The sequence below is a fragment of the Perca flavescens genome, chromosome 15 (assembly GCF_004354835.1).
Source record: "Perca flavescens isolate YP-PL-M2 chromosome 15, PFLA_1.0, whole genome shotgun sequence".
NCBI lineage: Eukaryota > Metazoa > Chordata > Actinopteri > Perciformes > Percidae > Perca > Perca flavescens.
In genome coordinates this window covers 25,850,810-25,870,110 of record NC_041345.1, presented here as the reverse complement: position 1 = coordinate 25,870,110, position 19,301 = coordinate 25,850,810, and the positions used below count along the sequence as shown (strand labels likewise).

The 19,301-nt window shown below is 43.7% G+C and overlaps 1 protein-coding gene across 1 annotated transcript in view; it reads left to right on the top strand.

The window, feature by feature from the left end:
- fbxl16 (F-box and leucine-rich repeat protein 16) overlaps positions 1 to 16,944 on the top strand; it is a 31,086-nt gene extending 14,142 nt beyond the window's left edge. Inside the window, exons 2-7 of the mRNA XM_028600634.1 lie at positions 1,788 to 2,502; positions 5,488 to 5,730; positions 10,832 to 11,097; positions 13,776 to 13,860; positions 14,626 to 14,689; positions 16,796 to 16,944. Coding sequence (XP_028456435.1) covers positions 1,795 to 2,502; positions 5,488 to 5,730; positions 10,832 to 11,097; positions 13,776 to 13,860; positions 14,626 to 14,689; positions 16,796 to 16,944 — 1,515 coding nt within the window. The 5' untranslated portion in view covers positions 1,788 to 1,794. The remainder of the gene's footprint in view (positions 1 to 1,787; positions 2,503 to 5,487; positions 5,731 to 10,831; positions 11,098 to 13,775; positions 13,861 to 14,625; positions 14,690 to 16,795) is intronic.
- The last annotated feature ends 2,357 nt before the right edge of the window (positions 16,945 to 19,301 follow it).

Genomic DNA, 19,301 nt, shown 5'->3' with positions numbered 1-19,301 from the left:
TGGTGCTCTTTGGTAGGGGGCATTAACAAATCCAGCAGGCATCAAGGAAAAATACAAGGCACTTGTCTTTAGAATTTCTTTGAAATGCCATTAATAGATCTGGCACATTCTTACTAGAATCAGATAAAAAACATCACTTCAACGCGTTTCAGCGTCAAGCCTTCTTCAGGAAGTTACAGACAAAAGAATGAGGTTAAACAAAAGAATGAGGTTAAACAATATAAAACACCAGGTGGGAGCAAATCAGCAGGTGATTTCTGAGAAGAAAATATGTTCAACAGTGTTTGAATGAATGTAAAAAGGTTTTGTGTCATTTTATTAAGTATATTTCTAATAGCATTGAAGTGAGTTAAAGCATTTAGCAAAATTACATCATTTGTGTTCTGCATAGTGTGGCAGAAAGTATGTTTTAGTTATTTTATTTTTAGACGGGAACAAAATAACTATTTTGAACCATGTAGTATATGTTGTGTTTTAATCACATGCTAATCAAGCACATGTCCATAAAGTAGAAGAATTTAGGTTTCAAATGAAGCCTCATACATGCATTTTGGCCTTGCAGTTCTTCTGTTATATGCGTTTCCCTTTGGGAAAGGGAAATAGATGAAAATCAAGCAAAAAGAGGTGGATTTGAACAGGCTAAACTCTGAAATTCCTGAGGACTATGGTTAACTGCTCCTCAGATCTCTGCAGGGTAAATCCAGACAGCTAAACTATCTGTCCAATCTGAGTTTTCCCGTCCAAGATGATTTTGATTGGTTTACAGAAATGCCAAAAACCAGAGCATGTTTTTCTCCCATCCCAAAATGCTCTACGGACCTGCCAGATCCTCCTCCGCGGCACTGTGGAGGAAGGTCTGGCAATGCAAGACTAGTCCAGAGTAATGTGTTGCTCATAACTGAAAATCCAGAAGCTTTCTTGTTATATATAATTTATAATAATCTATACCTATTGCTTTCTGGATAGATGGGTTGATGTTATGCTTTTCTTTAAAATGTCTAGCCATTGGATAGTCATCATTTTGGCATCACATACTTATGTTCTGACAGTCTGTCTTGTAGTCTGCGTTTAGTTCTTCCAGTATAAAACACATTGCACTTAGGGCATTCCAATTTGTAAATGACAAATGTTGTCTTACAATATATACAATGTCTTATTTCATCGTTTTTATTTCCATGGATATCCTGAAAGCTTTTGACAGCAGATTACAGCAGTAATTACAATGACCACACTGAAAACTGCCACAAGGTTTTGAGGGTGGCCAGGTAGTTTTGGGGTCTGCAGGTACATAGTGATTGCTCAGAGTAGGTGGATGTTTAAAACTAAAAATAGGAGGCTCTGAGAAGATGGGTTGTATTGAGGGATCACATTGTAGTATGTTCCACTTATTTCTGATCGTATTTTTCACGATTGGCATCAGTACTAAGTTTTTGGAGTAGACTAACTGTTACTTGTGCTTTTTGTTTACAATAAAACGAAAGTACTGACTGAGTCAACTCAAATATTGTCATTAAATGCAACAAATATTAACTTAACAGAACCGAATAATTTTAAGTGTAATAACACAGCATTCAATAATCTTAACATGTATATGTTTATTTAAATCAATCAATGTTTTTTAATTAACCACAACTCAAAGATATTGATTTTTTAAAACATAAAATAATTTACTTCAAAACTTAAAGTATTTGTGGCAACTGATTGTCCTTTATAGATTAGTCTTCGCACACAAGTTTTCAGTGTTTACCAGCACACTGATCCACTGATTCCACTTTCTCTGTCACCAGGTTCCCAATGTTGAACATGTCCACCCCCAGCGAGCTGAAGTCATCCTGCGTGACTCGCAACGGCATGGTGAAGTTGCCCCCCAGCCAGCCCAATGGTCTGGGCAGTGCGAGTATCACCAAGGGGACACCTGCTGCCAAGAACCGTCTGTGCCAGTCCTCCTCGGTACCCTCCATCCTGCCTCCTCCGCCATCCTCCCTTCCCTACCACCTCCACCACCACCTGGAAGGCCCTGGCATGCCCAACTCAGCAGCCTCTCTCTTGGGCTCTGACATGGAGCATGGAAAGCCTCTGGTGGGCTTGAAGTCGTCCCTTCGTCAGCTTCCCCCTCTCACTCTACCCAAACCCATGCTGCTCGAGCGCCAGCAAGTCCTGGATGAGAAGCTGCTCAACCGATTGCTCTGGTACTTCACCACAGCTGAAAAATGTGTACTGGCGCAGGTATGCAAGACATGGCGCAAGGTGCTGTACCAGCCCAAGTTCTGGGAGGCTGTGACACCCATCTTGCATGCCAAGGAGCTATATACCCTGCTGCCCAATGGGGAGAAGGAGTTTGTCAGTCTGCAGGCCTTCGCCCTGCGTGGCTTCCAGTGTTTTTGCCTAGTGGGCGTCTCAGACCTGGACATTTGTGAGTTCATCGACAACTACCCGCTGTCCAAGAAAGGTGTTCGCTCAGTCAGTCTCAAGAGGTCCACCATCACAGATGCCGGTTTGGAGGTGAGTCAGGATCTGTTTGGAAAAGACAGAGGTTATTGGATAAGAATTTTCCCCTAAATTGAGAGACATGGCGCAGAATTCAGATATAAGGGCCTTTTTACACTTGCCTTGTTTAGTTCGGTTGAACTGAACCCTGGTTTACCGCCTTGGTGCGGTTTGTTTGGGCAGGTGTGAAAACAGCAATCGCACTCGAGCGCAGACCAAAACAACTGGGCCGAGACCACTTGGAGGAGATAGTCTTGGTCCGGTTATGAACAAACTCTGGTTTGCTTGAGTACAGTTTGTTTCTGGTGAGAACGTGATCCAACCTTGACCCAACAAGTTTGGGCTATACGGGTCCTGCTGTCAAGTTAGCTGTGGTCAAACCAGCTAGAGACACAACCAGGCAGAGCAGAGGGAACGCAGCAGACGTAATAACTTATTCACAAAACAATGTCTGGAAAGTTATTTAAATGAAATGATCTGGTTTGACCATGGAGATGCGAGAAATATGCACTCGTCCAGAAAACAGGACCTTCTTCCTCTATTTACTCCCGCCCCAGACACATCTGAACGATAAGCAGAGCGAACATTCTCGCATGGGTTATAATGATGGATTTTGATTCTGTTAGACTTTTTTTCCCATGTGAAACAAACACAAACAAATTGAAAAACGCTCTAAGTTTACAAACAAATCAACTGATTTGAGTTGTGAAAATGCCCTAGCTCTCCCTTGCAGTCTCAGCGGGCAACAAAGTAGCGGCACTGGTCAGCAACAGATGTGAGCAGCCACTAATGAATTGTAGTTATTTGCGGAAGAAGACATATCCTTCCAATCTGCACCTGTTACAAACTGATACCAACTCAACATCTCCTCCATGTTTTTCCTTATGTTGCCTTGAAAATGTTGTTGAAAATGATTAATTCTATCAGTACATCAGTACGTCTTCATGTCATACTCACGTCTCTGCTGCTCTGAGGTTCTCTTGTTAACAGATATAGCGTTTTTCAATCATTCATTATTTCCATGCTCTCTCAGTTTGCCTTTTTCTTTTGGCTTCCAGTGTTCAGCTGCTGTTAATGGAACTCAATACTTCCTGCACAGATGTTTCACATTAAAAGCATTCCAGCGGCTCAAACCCTCTGTTACTTCTTACACTTGTAATTCGAAATGTATACAGTAAATGTTGAGTTTCATTAGCACTGGTTATAAATTGATTGCAAAAAATGGAAAGGAGAAGTGGTAGGACATAATTTGTGTTAACAAGAGAACGTGAGAGACTCTGTAGTACTGATTGAATTAGTGCTGTGGGAAAATGAACCTTATGAGCCCTTAAGGTACATGTCATTTTATCCCTCCTCAACGTTTACGGTATGATAAACCAGTGCCATCACTTGTGGGATGTTAAACCAGTTACCTTTTAGTCTGGTTTTGGTTGAGTCTGTATATAAGTGGATATGTGTGCACATTAGCCAGCATAGCATTTTGTTTTTATTAGGCAGCAGTGGCAAAACATGTGAAGACACAATTTTTCCTTTAACTTCTATTCTCATAATCTCTGCCTTTCTGCTATCTTCCATTGCTACTGTTGGAACAAAAGAGGCCTACTAGTGTTGCTTAGCTGGCTCTTCATACCTGCTATTCTGGGATGAGTGGATGGTTGCCATGGTGAAAGCTGAAATTGTTGGCTGCATGATCTATATATGGACTTTCCTATTGCAGGGTTCTGATTTGTGCATTAGCATTTAGATGCACCTTAAACAGAAAAAGGAAAAGAAAGCAAAGCAAAGTAAAAATTAGTATGGAGAGCCAAAGAGTTTAATATAAATGGTGATGTGAAATAATTCAAAATCAGCTCTATATTATGAATCAATCAATCTGTTTCTTTTTTCTTTTCATTAAGTTCATTAGAGTTTATTGCAGGTCATTTTTTTTAATTTTATTCCATTCCAATGAATGGATCCCATTTAATAAATTCCATTTATTATTTAATTTAGCTTTCTTTACATAGTCTTTGTCTGTCAGATAAGACTAACAGGTGAGAGCCAATAATGTAATTATTGTTTCAACACTTACTTACCAGATACACAGTGGTGGGATGAAGGGATGTTCCTCCCCTTCTGCTGTCGCTGTTATCTATTTTGCGAGGGCACCGTCGCTCCATCCGGGGCTTAGTGCCGCCCATGATGGTTGTGATTGGTTTAAAGAAATACAAACAAGCCAAAGTAGTCTTTTCCCTCATCCTAGAATAGGTAAGCGGTGCAGCCAGACTTTACTCCAGCACTGACGCAGCGCTGTGTGGTAAGGCGAGACTACCAAAACACAAACAAGAGGCTTTTCCGCTGCTTAATGTCCTAAAATAATATATACAGATTAATAACCAAAACCAGATTAAGAGTAATAATATTTATGTACCCATATAAATTCCCAAATAAAAGCCAGTATTTAAATTATCTAAAAAAATGGTCCAAAGCCAGGATAAACGGATAAAGATTTGTTGCTAATAAAAAAAAAAATATATATATATATATATATATATTTTTTTTTTTGGTAGTACCGTACTTTATAAGCTCCTATTTAATATTCGTAAGTAATAAGGACAATTTCAGGTGTTTATTAATGTACAGTAACCTATTTGTCAGCAATTATAACTTCTCCAGTGAAGAGACATTTTATATTATTAAAACTGTGTTTTGTGTGGCGCTATTTTACAGTACAATAGTATAATAACTGAGTCATGTCATACTCACTGCTCTGCTGATCTCTTTTCTGCTCTTTCTCTTTCTGCTCTCTGCTCTTTTTTTCTCTAATAGAAATATTATTTTTATTCATTAATTCTTTACAAATTACTTCCAAAGTTTGTGATTGCTCTTGACCTACCATAAACTCTAAACTCAAAGGTTGGGAACCACTGAGGAACGGTGTATCTGCTCATAATCTTTCTGTAACCACATCTCAGCAGCTACATACATCACTGAGTCCAACTGCTGGTCTTTATGTTGCAGGTCATGTTGGAGCAAATGCAAGGCCTGATGCACCTCGAACTGTCGGGCTGCAACGACTTCACTGAGGCTGGCCTGTGGTCCAGTCTGAACGCCCGGCTCACTTCCCTCAGCGTCAGCGACTGCATCAATGTGGCGGACGACGCCATCGCTGCTATCTCACAGCTCCTGCCCAACCTATCGGAGTTGAGCCTGCAGGCCTACCACGTCACTGACACGGCCATGGCCTACTTCACAGCCAAACAGGTAGAGTGTCCTGAGTAGGGTCGGTTACTGAAACCCGCTGCTAATATGTCACCGGTAACTAAACGACCGGTATCTACCGGACCGAATAGAAACGCAGATTTCTGTGCTTCATTACGGTGCCACTTAAATGCCTGCGCTGCTCTCTGATGCTCCGAAACAGACGTTACAGGCAACAGAAACATCGCTGCATGTGGTGCTAGTTAACACTACACTTGACAGCAGGTAACGTTAGACTATCGTTAGCTAGTAGCTGCACCTGGTTAAAATGCTGGCTAACACTTTACTTGAAGGTATCTACATAAGAGTGACATGACACTGTCATGAACACATGACACTATCATGACACATGAACCCTAACCCTAACCCTAATCCTAACTTGTCATGACAAAAACCGAATGACACTTACTGACAGAAGCGTTATGTCATAAACGTTTATGACTTGTTTATAATGTTTATGATCCGTTCATGACAGTGTTATGTCACTCTTATGTAGATACCTTCAAGTAAAGTGTAACCAAATGCTGACTGCTAACGTTAAACGGTGTAAAGTGTGACTGTATTTCACTGTAGAGGATTCCAACACCGGGACGTAACAGTCTGCAGCTGCCGTTGTCGTAAAAACCATACAGAGGGTTCACATGAACAATTCACCTGAAACTGGTAGCCTAAGCCTCGTGGTGCATTCAAAGTTATTGTAAGATACCCTTTTCCCATCTGGTGGTTGTTTTTGTCATTTAACAGCAATTTACTGGTGAAATAAGTTATTGTTATAAGTTACTGTTGTTACATTATTAATACATCATTACATTTTTACATCTTTTTTTTTTTTTTTTTTTACTATCGCTTTAGCACCGGAATTGGAAAAACCCAAATGATACCCTAGTCCTGAGAGAAACCAGCCTGCTACTTTACTTTACACATTGACACACACATTCATTCTCAAGTATTGGGTTTTTCAGTTGACTCACAATATGCTGTTTTTTTCCACAAAGCTCTTTTCCTATTATTCATAAACACATTCGTCCATCCATCTATTAGCTATATATATATATTTATATTATCCTTAGAGGGTCACGGGGGGCCTGGAGCCAATCCCGGCTTACATTAGGCCAGGTACTGGTTTGGTCGAAACAATCTTAAATAACTTGAAGACAGTTTTCTTATTAATTAAAGCTGCACTAGGCATCCATCCATCCATCCATCTTCGTCCGCTTATCCGGTGTCGGGTCGCGGGGGGAGCAGCTCCAGCAGGGGACCCCAAACTTCCCTTTCCCGAGCAACATTAACCAGCTCCGACTGGGGGATCCCGAGGCGTTCCCAGGCCAGGTTGGAGATATAATCCCTCCACCTAGTCCTGGGTCTTCCCCGAGGCCTCCTCCCAGCTGGACGTGCCTGGAACACCTCCCTAGGGAGGCGCCCAGGGGGCATCCTTACCAGATGCCCGAACCACCTCAACTGGCTCCTTTCGACGCAAAGGAGCAGCGGCTCTACTCCGAGCTCCTCACGGATGACTGAGCTTCTCACCCTATCTCTAAGGGAGACGCCAGCCACCCTCCTGAGGAAACCCATTTCAGCCGCTTGTACCCTGGATCTCGTTCTTTCGGTCATGACCCAGCCTTCATGACCATAGGTGAGGGTAGGAACGAAAACTGACCGGTAGATCGAGAGCTTTGCCTTCTGGCTAAGCTCTCTTTTCGTCTACGGTGCGATAGATTGAATGCAATACCGCACCCGCTGCGCCGATTCTCCGACCAATCTCCCGCTCCATTGTCCCCTCACTCGCGAACACAACCCCAAGGTACTTGAACTCCTTCACTTGGGGTAAGGACTCATTCCCTACCTGGAGAAGGCATTCCATCGGTTTCCTGCTGAGAACCATGGCCTCAGATTTAGAGGTGCTGATCCTCATCCCAACCGCTTCACACTCGGTTGCGAACCGATCCAGTGAGTGCTGAAGGTTGCAGGCCGATGATGCCATCAGGACCACATCATCTGCAAAGAGCAGCGATGAGATCCCCAGCCCACCAAACTGCAACCCCTCCCCACCCCGACTACGCCTCGATATCCTGTCCATAAATACTACAAACAGGATTGGTGACAAAGCGCAGCCCTGGCGGAGGCCAACCCTCACCTGAAAAGAGTCCGACTTACTACCGAGAACCCGGACACAGCTCTCGCTTTGGTTGTACAGAGATTGGATGGCCCTGAGAAGAGACCCCCTCACCCCATACTCCCGCAGCACCTCCCACAGTATCTCCCGGGGACCCGGTCATACGCCTTCTCCAAATCCACAAAACACATGTAGACCCGGTTGGGCATACTCCCAGGCTCCCTCCAGGATCCTTGCGAGTGAAGAGCTGGTCCGTTGTTCCACGACCAGGACGGAATCCGCATTGTTCCTCCTCAACCCGAGGTTCGACTATTGGCGAACCCTCCTTTCCAACACCTTGGAGTAGACTTTACCAGGGAGGCTGAGAAGTGTGATACCCCTATAATTGGCACACACCCTCTGGTCCCCCTTTTTAAAAGGGGAACCACCACCCCAGTCTGCCACTCCTTTGGCACCGTCCCAGACTTCCACGCAATGTTGAAAAGGCGTGTCAACCAGGACAGCCCCTCCACACCCAGAGCCTTGAGCATTTCTGGACGGATCTCATCAATCCCGGGGCTTTGCCACTGTGTAGTTGTTTGACTACATCAGTGACTTCCGCCTGGGAAATCGGCGACAATCCCCCATTATCCTCCAGCTCTGCCTCTAACATAGAGGGCGTATTAGTCGGATTCAGGAGTTCCTCAAAGTGCTCCTTCCACCGCCCTATTACCTCCTCAGTTGAGGTCAACAGTGTCCCATCCTTACTGTACACAGCTTGGATGGTTCCCCGCCCCCCTCCTGAGGTGGCGAACAGTTTTCCAGAAGCACTTTGGTGCCGACCGAAAGTCCTTCTCCATGTCTTCTCAAACTTCTCCCACACCCGCTGCTTTGCCTCTTTCACGGCAGAGGCTGCAGCCCTTCGGGCCCTTCGGTACCCTGCAACTGCCTCCGAGTCCTCCGGGATAACATATCCCGGAAAGACTCCTTCTTCAGTCGGACGGCTTCCCTGACCACCGTTGTCCACCACGGTGTTCGTGGGTTACCGCCCCTTGAGGCACCTAAGACCCTAAGACCACAGCTCCTCGCTGCAGCTTCAGCAATGGAAACTTTGAACATTGTCCACTCGGGTTCAATGCCCCCAGCCTCCACAGGGATGCACGAAAAGCTCCGCCCGGAGGTGTGAGTTGAAAGTCTGTTGGACAGGGCCTCCTCCAGACGTTCCCAATTTACCCGCACTACACGTTTGGGCTTACCAGGTCTGTCCAGAGTCTTCCCCACCCTCTGACCCAACTCACCACCAGATGGTGATCGGTTGACAGCTCTGCCCCTCTCTTCACCCGAGTGTCCAAAACATACGGCCTCAGATCAGATGAAACGATTATGAAATCGATCATTGACCTTGGCCTAGGGTGCTCTGGTACCAGGTACACTTATGAGCATCCCTATGTTCGAACATGGTGTTCGTTATAGACAATCCATGACTAGCACAGAAGTCCAACAACAAACAACCACTCTGGTTTAGATCAGGGAGGCCGTTCCTCCCAATCACGCCTCCAGGTGTCTCCATCATTGCCCACGTGTGCGTTGAAGTCCCCCAGCAGAACAATGGAGTCCCCCACTGGAGCCCCATGCAGGACTCCAGTCAAGGTCTCAAGAAGGCCGAATACTCCGAACTCCTGTTTGGTGCATATGCACAAACAACAGTCAGAGTTTTCCCCCACAACCCGCAGGCGTAGGGAGGCGACCCTCTCGTCCACCGGGGTAAACTCCAACACAGCGGCGCTCAGCCGGGGGCTTGTGAGTATCCCCACACCCGCCCGGCGCCTCACACCCTGGGCAACTCCGGAGAAGAAAAGAGTCCAACCCCTATCCAGGAGTATGGTTCCAGAACCGAGACTGTGCGTGAGAGGTAAGCCCCACCAGATCTAACCGGTGGCGCTCCACCTCCCGCACCAGTTCCGGCTCCTTCCCCACAGAGAGGTGACGTTCCACGTCCCCAGAGCCAGCGTCTGCTGCCCGGGTCTGGTCCGTCGAGGCCCCTGACCTTCACTGCCACCCATGTGGCATCGCACCCGACCCCAACGGTTCCTCCCACAGGTGGTGGGCCCATGGAATGGAGAGGGAGTTGCCACGTAGCTTGTTCGGGCTGTGCCCGGCCGGGCTCCGTGGCAAACCCGGCCACCAGGCGCTCGCCGACGAGCCCACCGTCTGGGCCTGGCTCCAGACGGGGGCCCCGGGCTTCCTCCGGGCAGGGTCACTCCATCTCTGCTTAGCTTTTTCATTGGGGTTTTTGAACCATTCTTTGTCTGGCCCCTCACCTGAGACCACTTTGCCTTGGGAGACCCTACCAGGAGCACAAAGCTCCAGACAACACAGCCCTCAGGTTCACAGAGACACACAAACCTCTCCACCACGATAAGGTGATGGTTCACGGAGAGGCACTAGGCAATATTTTTATATTACCAATGTGATAAATCATAGTGACAATCTCACAGAGAATTACATCAGTTCCCCTGTACAGTTTGTAGTTTTAGTTTAGTAAAACACTATCAATTAAAAAAGAAATGTATACAATCACTTTGCTAAATAATTATACGGAAGAGGATTAGTTCTTTTCACGTTTGCTAATGTGAAGATGTTCTTCATGTTTGATTTAAGAGAGAAATTAAAAGCAATTAAACTTGTCATGGGCCAATGAAAATGAAAATGCATATTGATTTTGGTATTGAGCCTGTATCCAGAAAATGTTTGAACTGATTTATTTCAAGATTCTGAGAAGCCAAGTTTTCGGAGGTGGCTGGTTTATAAACCGGAAACGGATGGTGCAACAAGTACAGCGTATTCAAAAGTTAGAGAGTTAGAGAAGTTTTTGGCCCTGTGTAGAGTCACACTTAAAATGCCTGTGATGGGCTCATCCTCCAATAACAATGAAGTTGCCCCGGGTTATTATCAATTCCCTTTTTATTCACTTACATGATCAAATAAACTATAATTACCTTCCACCTGCAGGGCTACACCACCCACACTCTGCGGCTTCACTCATGCTGGGAAATCACAAATCACGGTGTGGTCAACATGGTGCACAGCCTCCCCAACCTGACTGCCCTCAGCCTCTCCGGCTGCTCCAAGATCACAGACGATGGTGTGGAGCTGGTAGCTGAGAACCTGCGTAAGCTCCGCAGCCTGGACCTGTCCTGGTGCCCTCGGATCACTGACATGGCCCTGGAGTACATTGCCTGTGACCTGCATAAACTGGAAGAACTGGTGTTGGACAGGTCAGTGTGTTTGTGGAAAAGCTATAGAGTCTGACATGTGCAGAGGTGGGTAGAGTTAGGGTTGGGTAGGCTTGTCAGTCATTCAACAGGGCATGGAGAACACTTGCGTGTGTGGTGTAATTGGTAGCAATGCTGCGTTGCTGTGTGGAAAGGAATCCGCCGACACTGTTTCTTGATTATAAAGGTTTATTTACATCGAAGAAATCAGCATCATTTGACAAGCCCTGCAGAGCTCGGAGAGGACCTGTTTTCCCAATTCTCCAGTGGTCCTCTGACTTTCTTTGTTTTAACATGGTATATATTCTATAATGTGTGTAACATAGATGGGGGACGAAACAATACTTTGACCAATGGCTATCATCCTTTTGGAACCAAGCCAACAAGGGCATCCCTAATTCTTTCCAGATGTTTCCAGAGAAGTGTAGGCGAATGTAGGCTAAAGTTCATACGAGTTTCTTTGTTACCAAAAACTTAAGACAAAGTTTATAAAAGGTCCGTTATAAGTCCAGATACTACACGTGCCTGCCTGACCCAGAGGAAATGTAACTGCACCGCGACCACTCGCCATTACTATTATATTGCTGCGAACGCTGTCTTGCGTAGAGTTTTAAAAAGTGCAACCACACTTGCAACCGCTTAACCGGCATTGCAGTGACTCACTGTGTGTCAGAGCCCTGCTCTCTGTCAACATGTAGAGCGCTTAACTGCTCTCAGGTACTGATATTTGGCACCGTTTGGTTGAGCATGAATTTGTCCTCGGTAGTACCCAAAAAAGTACAGATTTTGGTATCCAACCCTAGGTAGAGTAGCCAAAAAAATCAATAAAAAAATAGTCTTTAAAATAATTAACGATTTGAACCCAATGCGTTTCGTCAGATTGTCCGGTTGCTTTGGGGTGGTGTGAAAGCTCATTCGAACTCTGGTGCAGACCAAACAACCGAAACCCTGGTCCGTTTGCTTTCAAGTGCACTTCAGTCCGCTTCAGGTGAGAATGCGATCCGACCAAAATATAGGAAGTGAACCACAAAACAGTGCATTTACTAGTTTTTAATATTTATTTGCAAACTACATTAAATCAACAACAATTTGCAAACAATTTAAATAAGAATTAAGAAATAATAACTTTCAAAACTGTAACTTACTATGACCACACATTGCTCCTCGCCTGTGTGACAAGGACCACACATCATGTACCTATATAGATCAGAGTGTAGATATAGATACATATATAGTATGTATATGTATATAATGCTTTGGTTGAGAAATGCAATAACTTATATTGCATTGGCAGAACCTCCGGTGGCACCGGAACTATCCCGTAGATGAAACGTTGTCGATATAGACTAGCTTCAGAGCGAGTGCAGACTCTAGAGTCATAGTGTGAGAAACAAAGTGTCTCCTCTGTGCTTTCTGACCACGGTCGGAAAGCTGTAGCAAGAAAAGTTAACCCTCTCTTTGATTTCATGCTGTTTACGGAGATGGAGAACCAGGAAATAAATAGGAGGAAATGCGACGCTACCAAGCCACGGCCAAGCGGACCCATCACAGTTGCTGTAGTGTGTGTCGCCGCCACGTGTAGTTACATTTTTTGATAGGTGCCCATCAGGCCACAGTGTAGGCTACGGCAATTTAATGCTGGAGCATAAATTGGGTTCAACTCGTGCTTAACACAGAAGACAACCCCGTACTAACATACAGAGACTGTGTCATTATAACACATTGTAGTGCTGCAGATGGGGAAATCACAGTGAGGCGTGTTCCAAGGTAGCAGCACTCGGTAATGATGAAGGAGGCACTTCTGCTGAGCTCTGTTTAAAACTGTGGACTTGCTCATCAATTCTCCTCGCTGCCTTCTTTAGCAGCAAGGCTGCAGGGTGGAGATGCAGGGACACATTGGACTGAAGAATTTATATCCAAATGTTGACACGTTTTAAAAAAAAAACAACATTTGGCTACACTGACAATGACTGGTGACATGACACTGTCATGAACGTTTATGACATAACGCTTCTATCATTAAGCGTCATTCGGTTTTTGGCATGACAAGTTAGGGTTAGGGTTAGGGTTAGGGTTCATGTGTCATGACACTGTCATGTAATACTTCAGTAAATCCGGCTTATTTTCAAGAAATTCTGTTTCATAAAGGAGTTTTAAATAAGTCCGACCTAAGTTTCCATGCAACCTTAACCGTAGTTTTTAGTTTTCAGACATAGCTTCAGCTCAGGCAGTGTTACAATCAATCTGCCAGACGGAAACGCAGTGTCTGAAGGTTCCTCCTTACTGCTGCACTGTAAACATAAGTACATGTAAAATCCAACACATGTTGACATAGTCTGCACTTATTGTGTACTTAAAATGTAAGCAACTATAATATCTTTATACTTAGTCTAAAGATCTGCGCAGTATTTGAGTTAATACAGTATTTCAGTTAATACTGCGTGATCATACTAATGTGTGCTAAATTGCGTGGAGCACTGAGTGTTGAGTATATTGATATCGGCAAACGTTAGCAACTATGCAAATGGTATTTGCAGTATATAAAAAGCAGTCTGTTACTGTTGAGTGTGTTAAAGCTGACTAGTTTCCACCAGTGTTTCTCAATGCATCAGTCAGAAAAAGAAAAAAGCGAAGGTCATACATCACTCAGGTGTATTGTTGTGTATTGTGTCTACTTTTAGGTGTGTGCGGATCACAGACACTGGGTTGGGCTACTTGTCCACCATGTCATCATTAAGGAGCCTCTATCTGCGCTGGTGCTGTCAGGTAACACAAAACATACACAAACACACGAACGCACGCACGCACGCACACACGCACACACACACAATCCCACACTGCATGTTCTTGCATTTTAGACAAACACGTTTCACTACTCATCATTTAGCACCCAAGATTCCAGGCTGTTAAAAAACAACTTGGCATTGTACATGAAAAATATCTGACAAATTACTAGCAAGAAATACAAATCTACGACGTCTGCCGATAGAGTATCGTCATTGTTCTGTGGCACATCCTAATTCACATACTTTATATCTGCACCCCAACTTGTAGTCAGGCTCTCATATTCTGGACTATGATAAACACGGCAGCCTTTGTATTTATTTATCTATGGAATGAAAAAATCCAGTCTTTGCTCGTGCCCCTGCAATCCATCCCAGTTCACACCCAGGATTGTTCCGTTGTATTGCAGTTTCTGCACTGAAAAGTCTGAACTGCAATTTCTCACAACAATCATGTCACATTGACTGAACTTGCAGTGTTAATGTTAATTATAAGAGATTGCAACACTAAGTTCAGAGTCTGCAAATTTATTTTGCAGACTTTTATATTTGTTTACTAAAGATGATCACTGCAAGAAAATAGCCCCCACTTTAATGCATTAGTGATTTATTGATATAAAAACAATTGTTCTTGGCCTGTCAGTCACACAGTCACAATGACTAGCGTTTCTCATGTATAATTGAGTGTGTGTGTGTGTGTGTGTGTGTGTATGTGTATGTGTCTGTGTGTGTGTGTGTGTGTGTGCAGGTACAGGATTTTGGTCTGCAGCATTTGTTTGGAATGAGGAGTCTTCGCCTACTGTCCCTAGCAGGTATGATTTATCTTATACAGAAAGTGCTTCCTACTATTATGTATGTATTATGTATCTGTATGTACTATTGCTATGTGACCTTTCTGCATATTGGTAAATAGATGGTAAAGAGAATCTAACTTAAACTTAAAAGGTGCTCTTTATACAATTAAGCAGGTGAACCATGTTACACTGTATCTAAGTGGATTATATGTAACTCTACTCTGTGCTATGATCTGGAGCCTTATATTGCCATCTAGTGGCGCTCCACCAATTTAGAATTACAGGGCCTAGATCAGTTTTATTCAATTTGAGTTATCTCAGGACACTTTACAGATAGAGTAGGTCTAGAACACACTCTATAATTTACAAAAGCATTGCCTAAAATTTGTTTCAACCTTGCGCAGAAGATATCTCATGTTCTAATGCTTAGATAGCGATTAACTCATGACCGTTCCTCTACTGCTACTTGCAGGGTTAAATAGCAGACATTGGCATTTTGTAGCTTCGGTTGAATTCAATAAAACTGACCAATGGGAAAAGCAATATATATATTTTATTTGGTCATAGAAAGTGGATACACTTTAGAGCTGAAAGTTGATTAACTAGCAACAAAACAACTAAATAATCTGCAAGTGTAAATGAAAATCAATGAATTGTTAAAGTCATCTTTCAAGCCGAATGCAAACGTTTCCTAATGCCAGCTTCTAAATTGTGAGATTTTGCTGCTTTTGTTTGTTTTTTAGGATAGCATACTAAACATTTTTAGGTTTTGGACTGTTGATGTGACAAAACACGACATTTGACGATGACAAAAGATAAATCGAATAATTGAGAAAAGAATCGTAAAGTAATTAGCATACAAACTGATAATGAGGAAAATGTGTGGTTGGACTGGAGATCAGGATCATTATAGTAAATTAAAACAAAAATAAGCAGTGAAAATCATCTCAAACTGAATATAAAACTAAAGTCTTTAAGAAAAAACACAACTAAACTGAAACTATATTGCCCTGTTAAAAAAACTAATACAAATAAGAAGAAAATATTAATGCCCCACCCACACACACACACACGCACACACACACAGAAGCAAGTGGACCCCCAGCCTAATATAGTGTAATCCCTCCCAGCACATCCATCAGCGGCTCCAGCAGCAGCGCTAGCTAGTAGCACGACATAATCATTACATCTCCTCGGTTGTCTAAATACATCCATCGTTTATTTTGACAAACATTACTAATTAATACATGCCAACGTGAAGTGTTATTATGAACATTGTCGTTGGCTGTTGATGTCAATTACTGCAGGCTAACCTTAGTAGCTAGCGCTACTAGCTAGCTACTAAGGTTAGCTTTATTGTTTGTTGGATTTGTGGGATCTCGAGATTCAATCAGTGTTGTTGTTTTTTTTTTTTTTCCTCCATCTTCTTTTTTTCTTTGTTTTTTTGTATTTTTTTCTCTCCATGTCACCTCCGGGGCTCCGTAGCAAACATACTCTGAGAACTAACTAAAATAAAATGAAATTCAAAAGTCAAAGCTAAAATAAAATATAACTGTAATTCCAAACTACAGTAGAGATGTTCCGATACAGATACCAGTATCGGTATCGGCTCTGATACTGCCTAAAACGCTGGTATCGGTATCGGGAAGTACTGGAGTTTATGCACCGATCCGATACCATATAATAAAGCCCTAAAGAAAATCTACGTTAAAGTAGTTAATTTCTTTTTCCGTTATAACTGACTGTCAAACTGGATAGTAAAAGAAAGTGGGGCGTTCATTGTTTGTGTTCATGTTTCACAAAGAGTTTAACCTGAGCCAGACCGACAACAAAGATAGAAATAATATCACATCCATACAGGGATAGTAGTATACAGTACAGTTGTTAAAACATAATAAAATATATGACCCACTGGTATCGGATCGGTACTCGGTATCGACCAATACGCAAGTTCAGGTATCAGAATCGGTATAGGGAAGCAAAAACTGGTATCGGACCATCTCTAAACTACAGCATAATAACCTTGCCGCAGGTACACTTTGTAACGTCTGGGCTCGATCAGCAGCCGTCTCCCTGTTACCCAGCCCCCAGCTAACTGTTGTCCCCCCCCCCTCCCCCCCCCAGGTTGCCCCCTGCTGACCACCACCGGCTTGTCAGGCCTGATCCAGCTGCAGGAGCTGGAGGAGCTGGAGCTGACCAATTGCCCCGGAGCCACCGCCGAGCTCTTCAAATATTACTCGCAGCACCTGCCCCACTGCATGGTCATCGAGTAAAGACCGCTGAGCCAGCCACCCACCCAACGACCGACCGACCAACCGCCATACTTCTAACCTTCCTCCTCCTTACTCTTCCTCAGTCTTTTTCTCAAATCGCTAGCCGGGAGCCTGAATGCTCCGACCGTACCACACCCTTCCTTCCTCATCACCTGCCCCCCCCACCCTACCCCCTCCCCCTCCACACCCCATTGAGTAGTCTGACCCACAGGCGGACAGCGAGGCAGGAAGGCAGACGATGGTTACGCGCCACACCCAGAGGATGATGGGATGGCATTCGAGCTTCATTTAAGAAGGACGCCCGGAGGGAAGAGCTTGGTGTGACGTCTTGTCCGACAGCAAGTTCCTTTTTGAGAATCGACAAAAGCTTTTTTCTTTTTTTTTGTTTTACGGAGGAGAGCTTCTCTAAAGACTTTGATGATTTTTTTTTAGCCGAATGGATACTTAAGGGAGTGACATGCACATATCCAGAAGAATTAGGAAAAGGGACTTTTGTGCTTGAGCTGATATAGTGGAACTCAGACATGCGCTCGTACACTGTAAACACACTCACACGCATACTGTATATGGTAAGTGAAGTCCTCAAGACCATGAGTACTGACGTTTCTATTTCCATCACTCGGTGTAATATAACGCTGTTATTGTTTTTCTCAGAAGGTATCAAAAGGTTGCGTTTTCTCTTGTTTAGAGAGAGACACCATATGCCAGCTGGAGAAACAGGACTCAGAGAGAACTAAAAAGACGTGAATGACAGGGATGGAACTTCTCTCTCTCTCTCTCTCTCTCTCTCTCTCTTTTTCTGACTCGCTCCCTCTGTGTGTGAAGTGTGTGTCATGGACTCACAGGTTCCCGTCTTTTTGGGATACTGCCACCTTTTTCCATTTCCGTGTCTTATCAGGAATACAAAAAAAAAGGGGAGAAAATTTGAAAAACAGCAGTTTACATTTTTTTTGTGTTGGAGTTGATTGGCACATTGTTTCACCCCTCTTCCCCCCCCCCCTCTTCTTCATTTGTTGTACACATATTATTTATTGTAACAGAGCTGAAGGATAAGCTGTCATAAACTGTGAACGTTGTGTTTTTAAAGGGAAAATGAGGCGGTGCAACATAAACAAGCAGGCAGTCAAATGGAAAAGCAGAGTGTGCACGAGGCATCTGACTTCAATTCTGCAGAGTTTCTGCTGAGGATAAAAATGCGTTTCTCTCAAATGATGAAATTCGGAAAATTCGAAAATAATCCTGAATAGAAAACAGTGCGACTGTGGGGCTTAACGTGACAGTGATGACTCGATACTTCGACTCAAACTAATCACTTAACTTTGTTAGTAAGCCGGGAGAGTTGGTGAGGTAGTTTTATCCAAATTGGGGGGAGAGAATCTGGTTTTGGAATGAACCTTTTCTTCCTCTTCTCTCCTTCTTTTACATGCTGACAAAAAACAACAACGTGTTTAGTGTTTGAGTTGGAACTCTTGTGGTTCTCCAGCTGCGGAAGGCGTAGTGTGATTGCCTCGGCGAAGGTCAGGTTACTTTAAAGGTAAAAAGGGAGGCTCTGGGATTTCAGTATTGAATATATATATTTATATATATATATAAGCCGTTTTTACAATGTCCACTACAGGCCAGGGGACGGAAAGCAACAGGAGCTAATTGCCCTTGCAATGTGGCAATTTTTAAAAGATAATTTAGTTTGTGGGAGTTTTACAAATGTTCCTACAAACCCAGAGTCAGAGAAAACTTATGAATGGCCTCCTTGAACGTTGATGTTTTAAAATCATGTTTAGCCGAGCTTAGCTCAATTAGTTGATGTCAGTGGGATCGCGTAACAGCTCCTTTCAGCCCCCTCGCCCTACTAGTGTTAATTTCATCAGACGAGACAAGACTAAAACAACCTTTTTTTTCCATGACTAAGACAAGACGATTACGAGACTGCACCAATGTCCAAAAACGCTGACTAAGACTAAATTAACATGCATTATTGTTGACGACAAAAGACGAGACTAAAATATTTTGCATAAAATAACAACTAAGATAAAATCCCTCTTCATTTTCGTCTACAATCATCTCTACTTTTCCATCATGAAATAGAATATTCAGCTGTTACTAGGGTTGGTTACCGAGAGCCGGTGCTAATACGGCACCGACCTTAACGACCGTTATGTACTGGACCGAATAGCAACGCGGATTTCGGTGCCACTTAAATGACTGCGCTTCTCTCTAATGCTCCTAAACGGACGTCAGAGGCAACCGAAACATCGCTGCACGGGACACTAGTTAACACTACACTTGGCAGCAGGTAACGTTAGCCTACCGTTAGACAGTTAACACTACACCTGACAGCAGGTAACGTTAGCCTACCG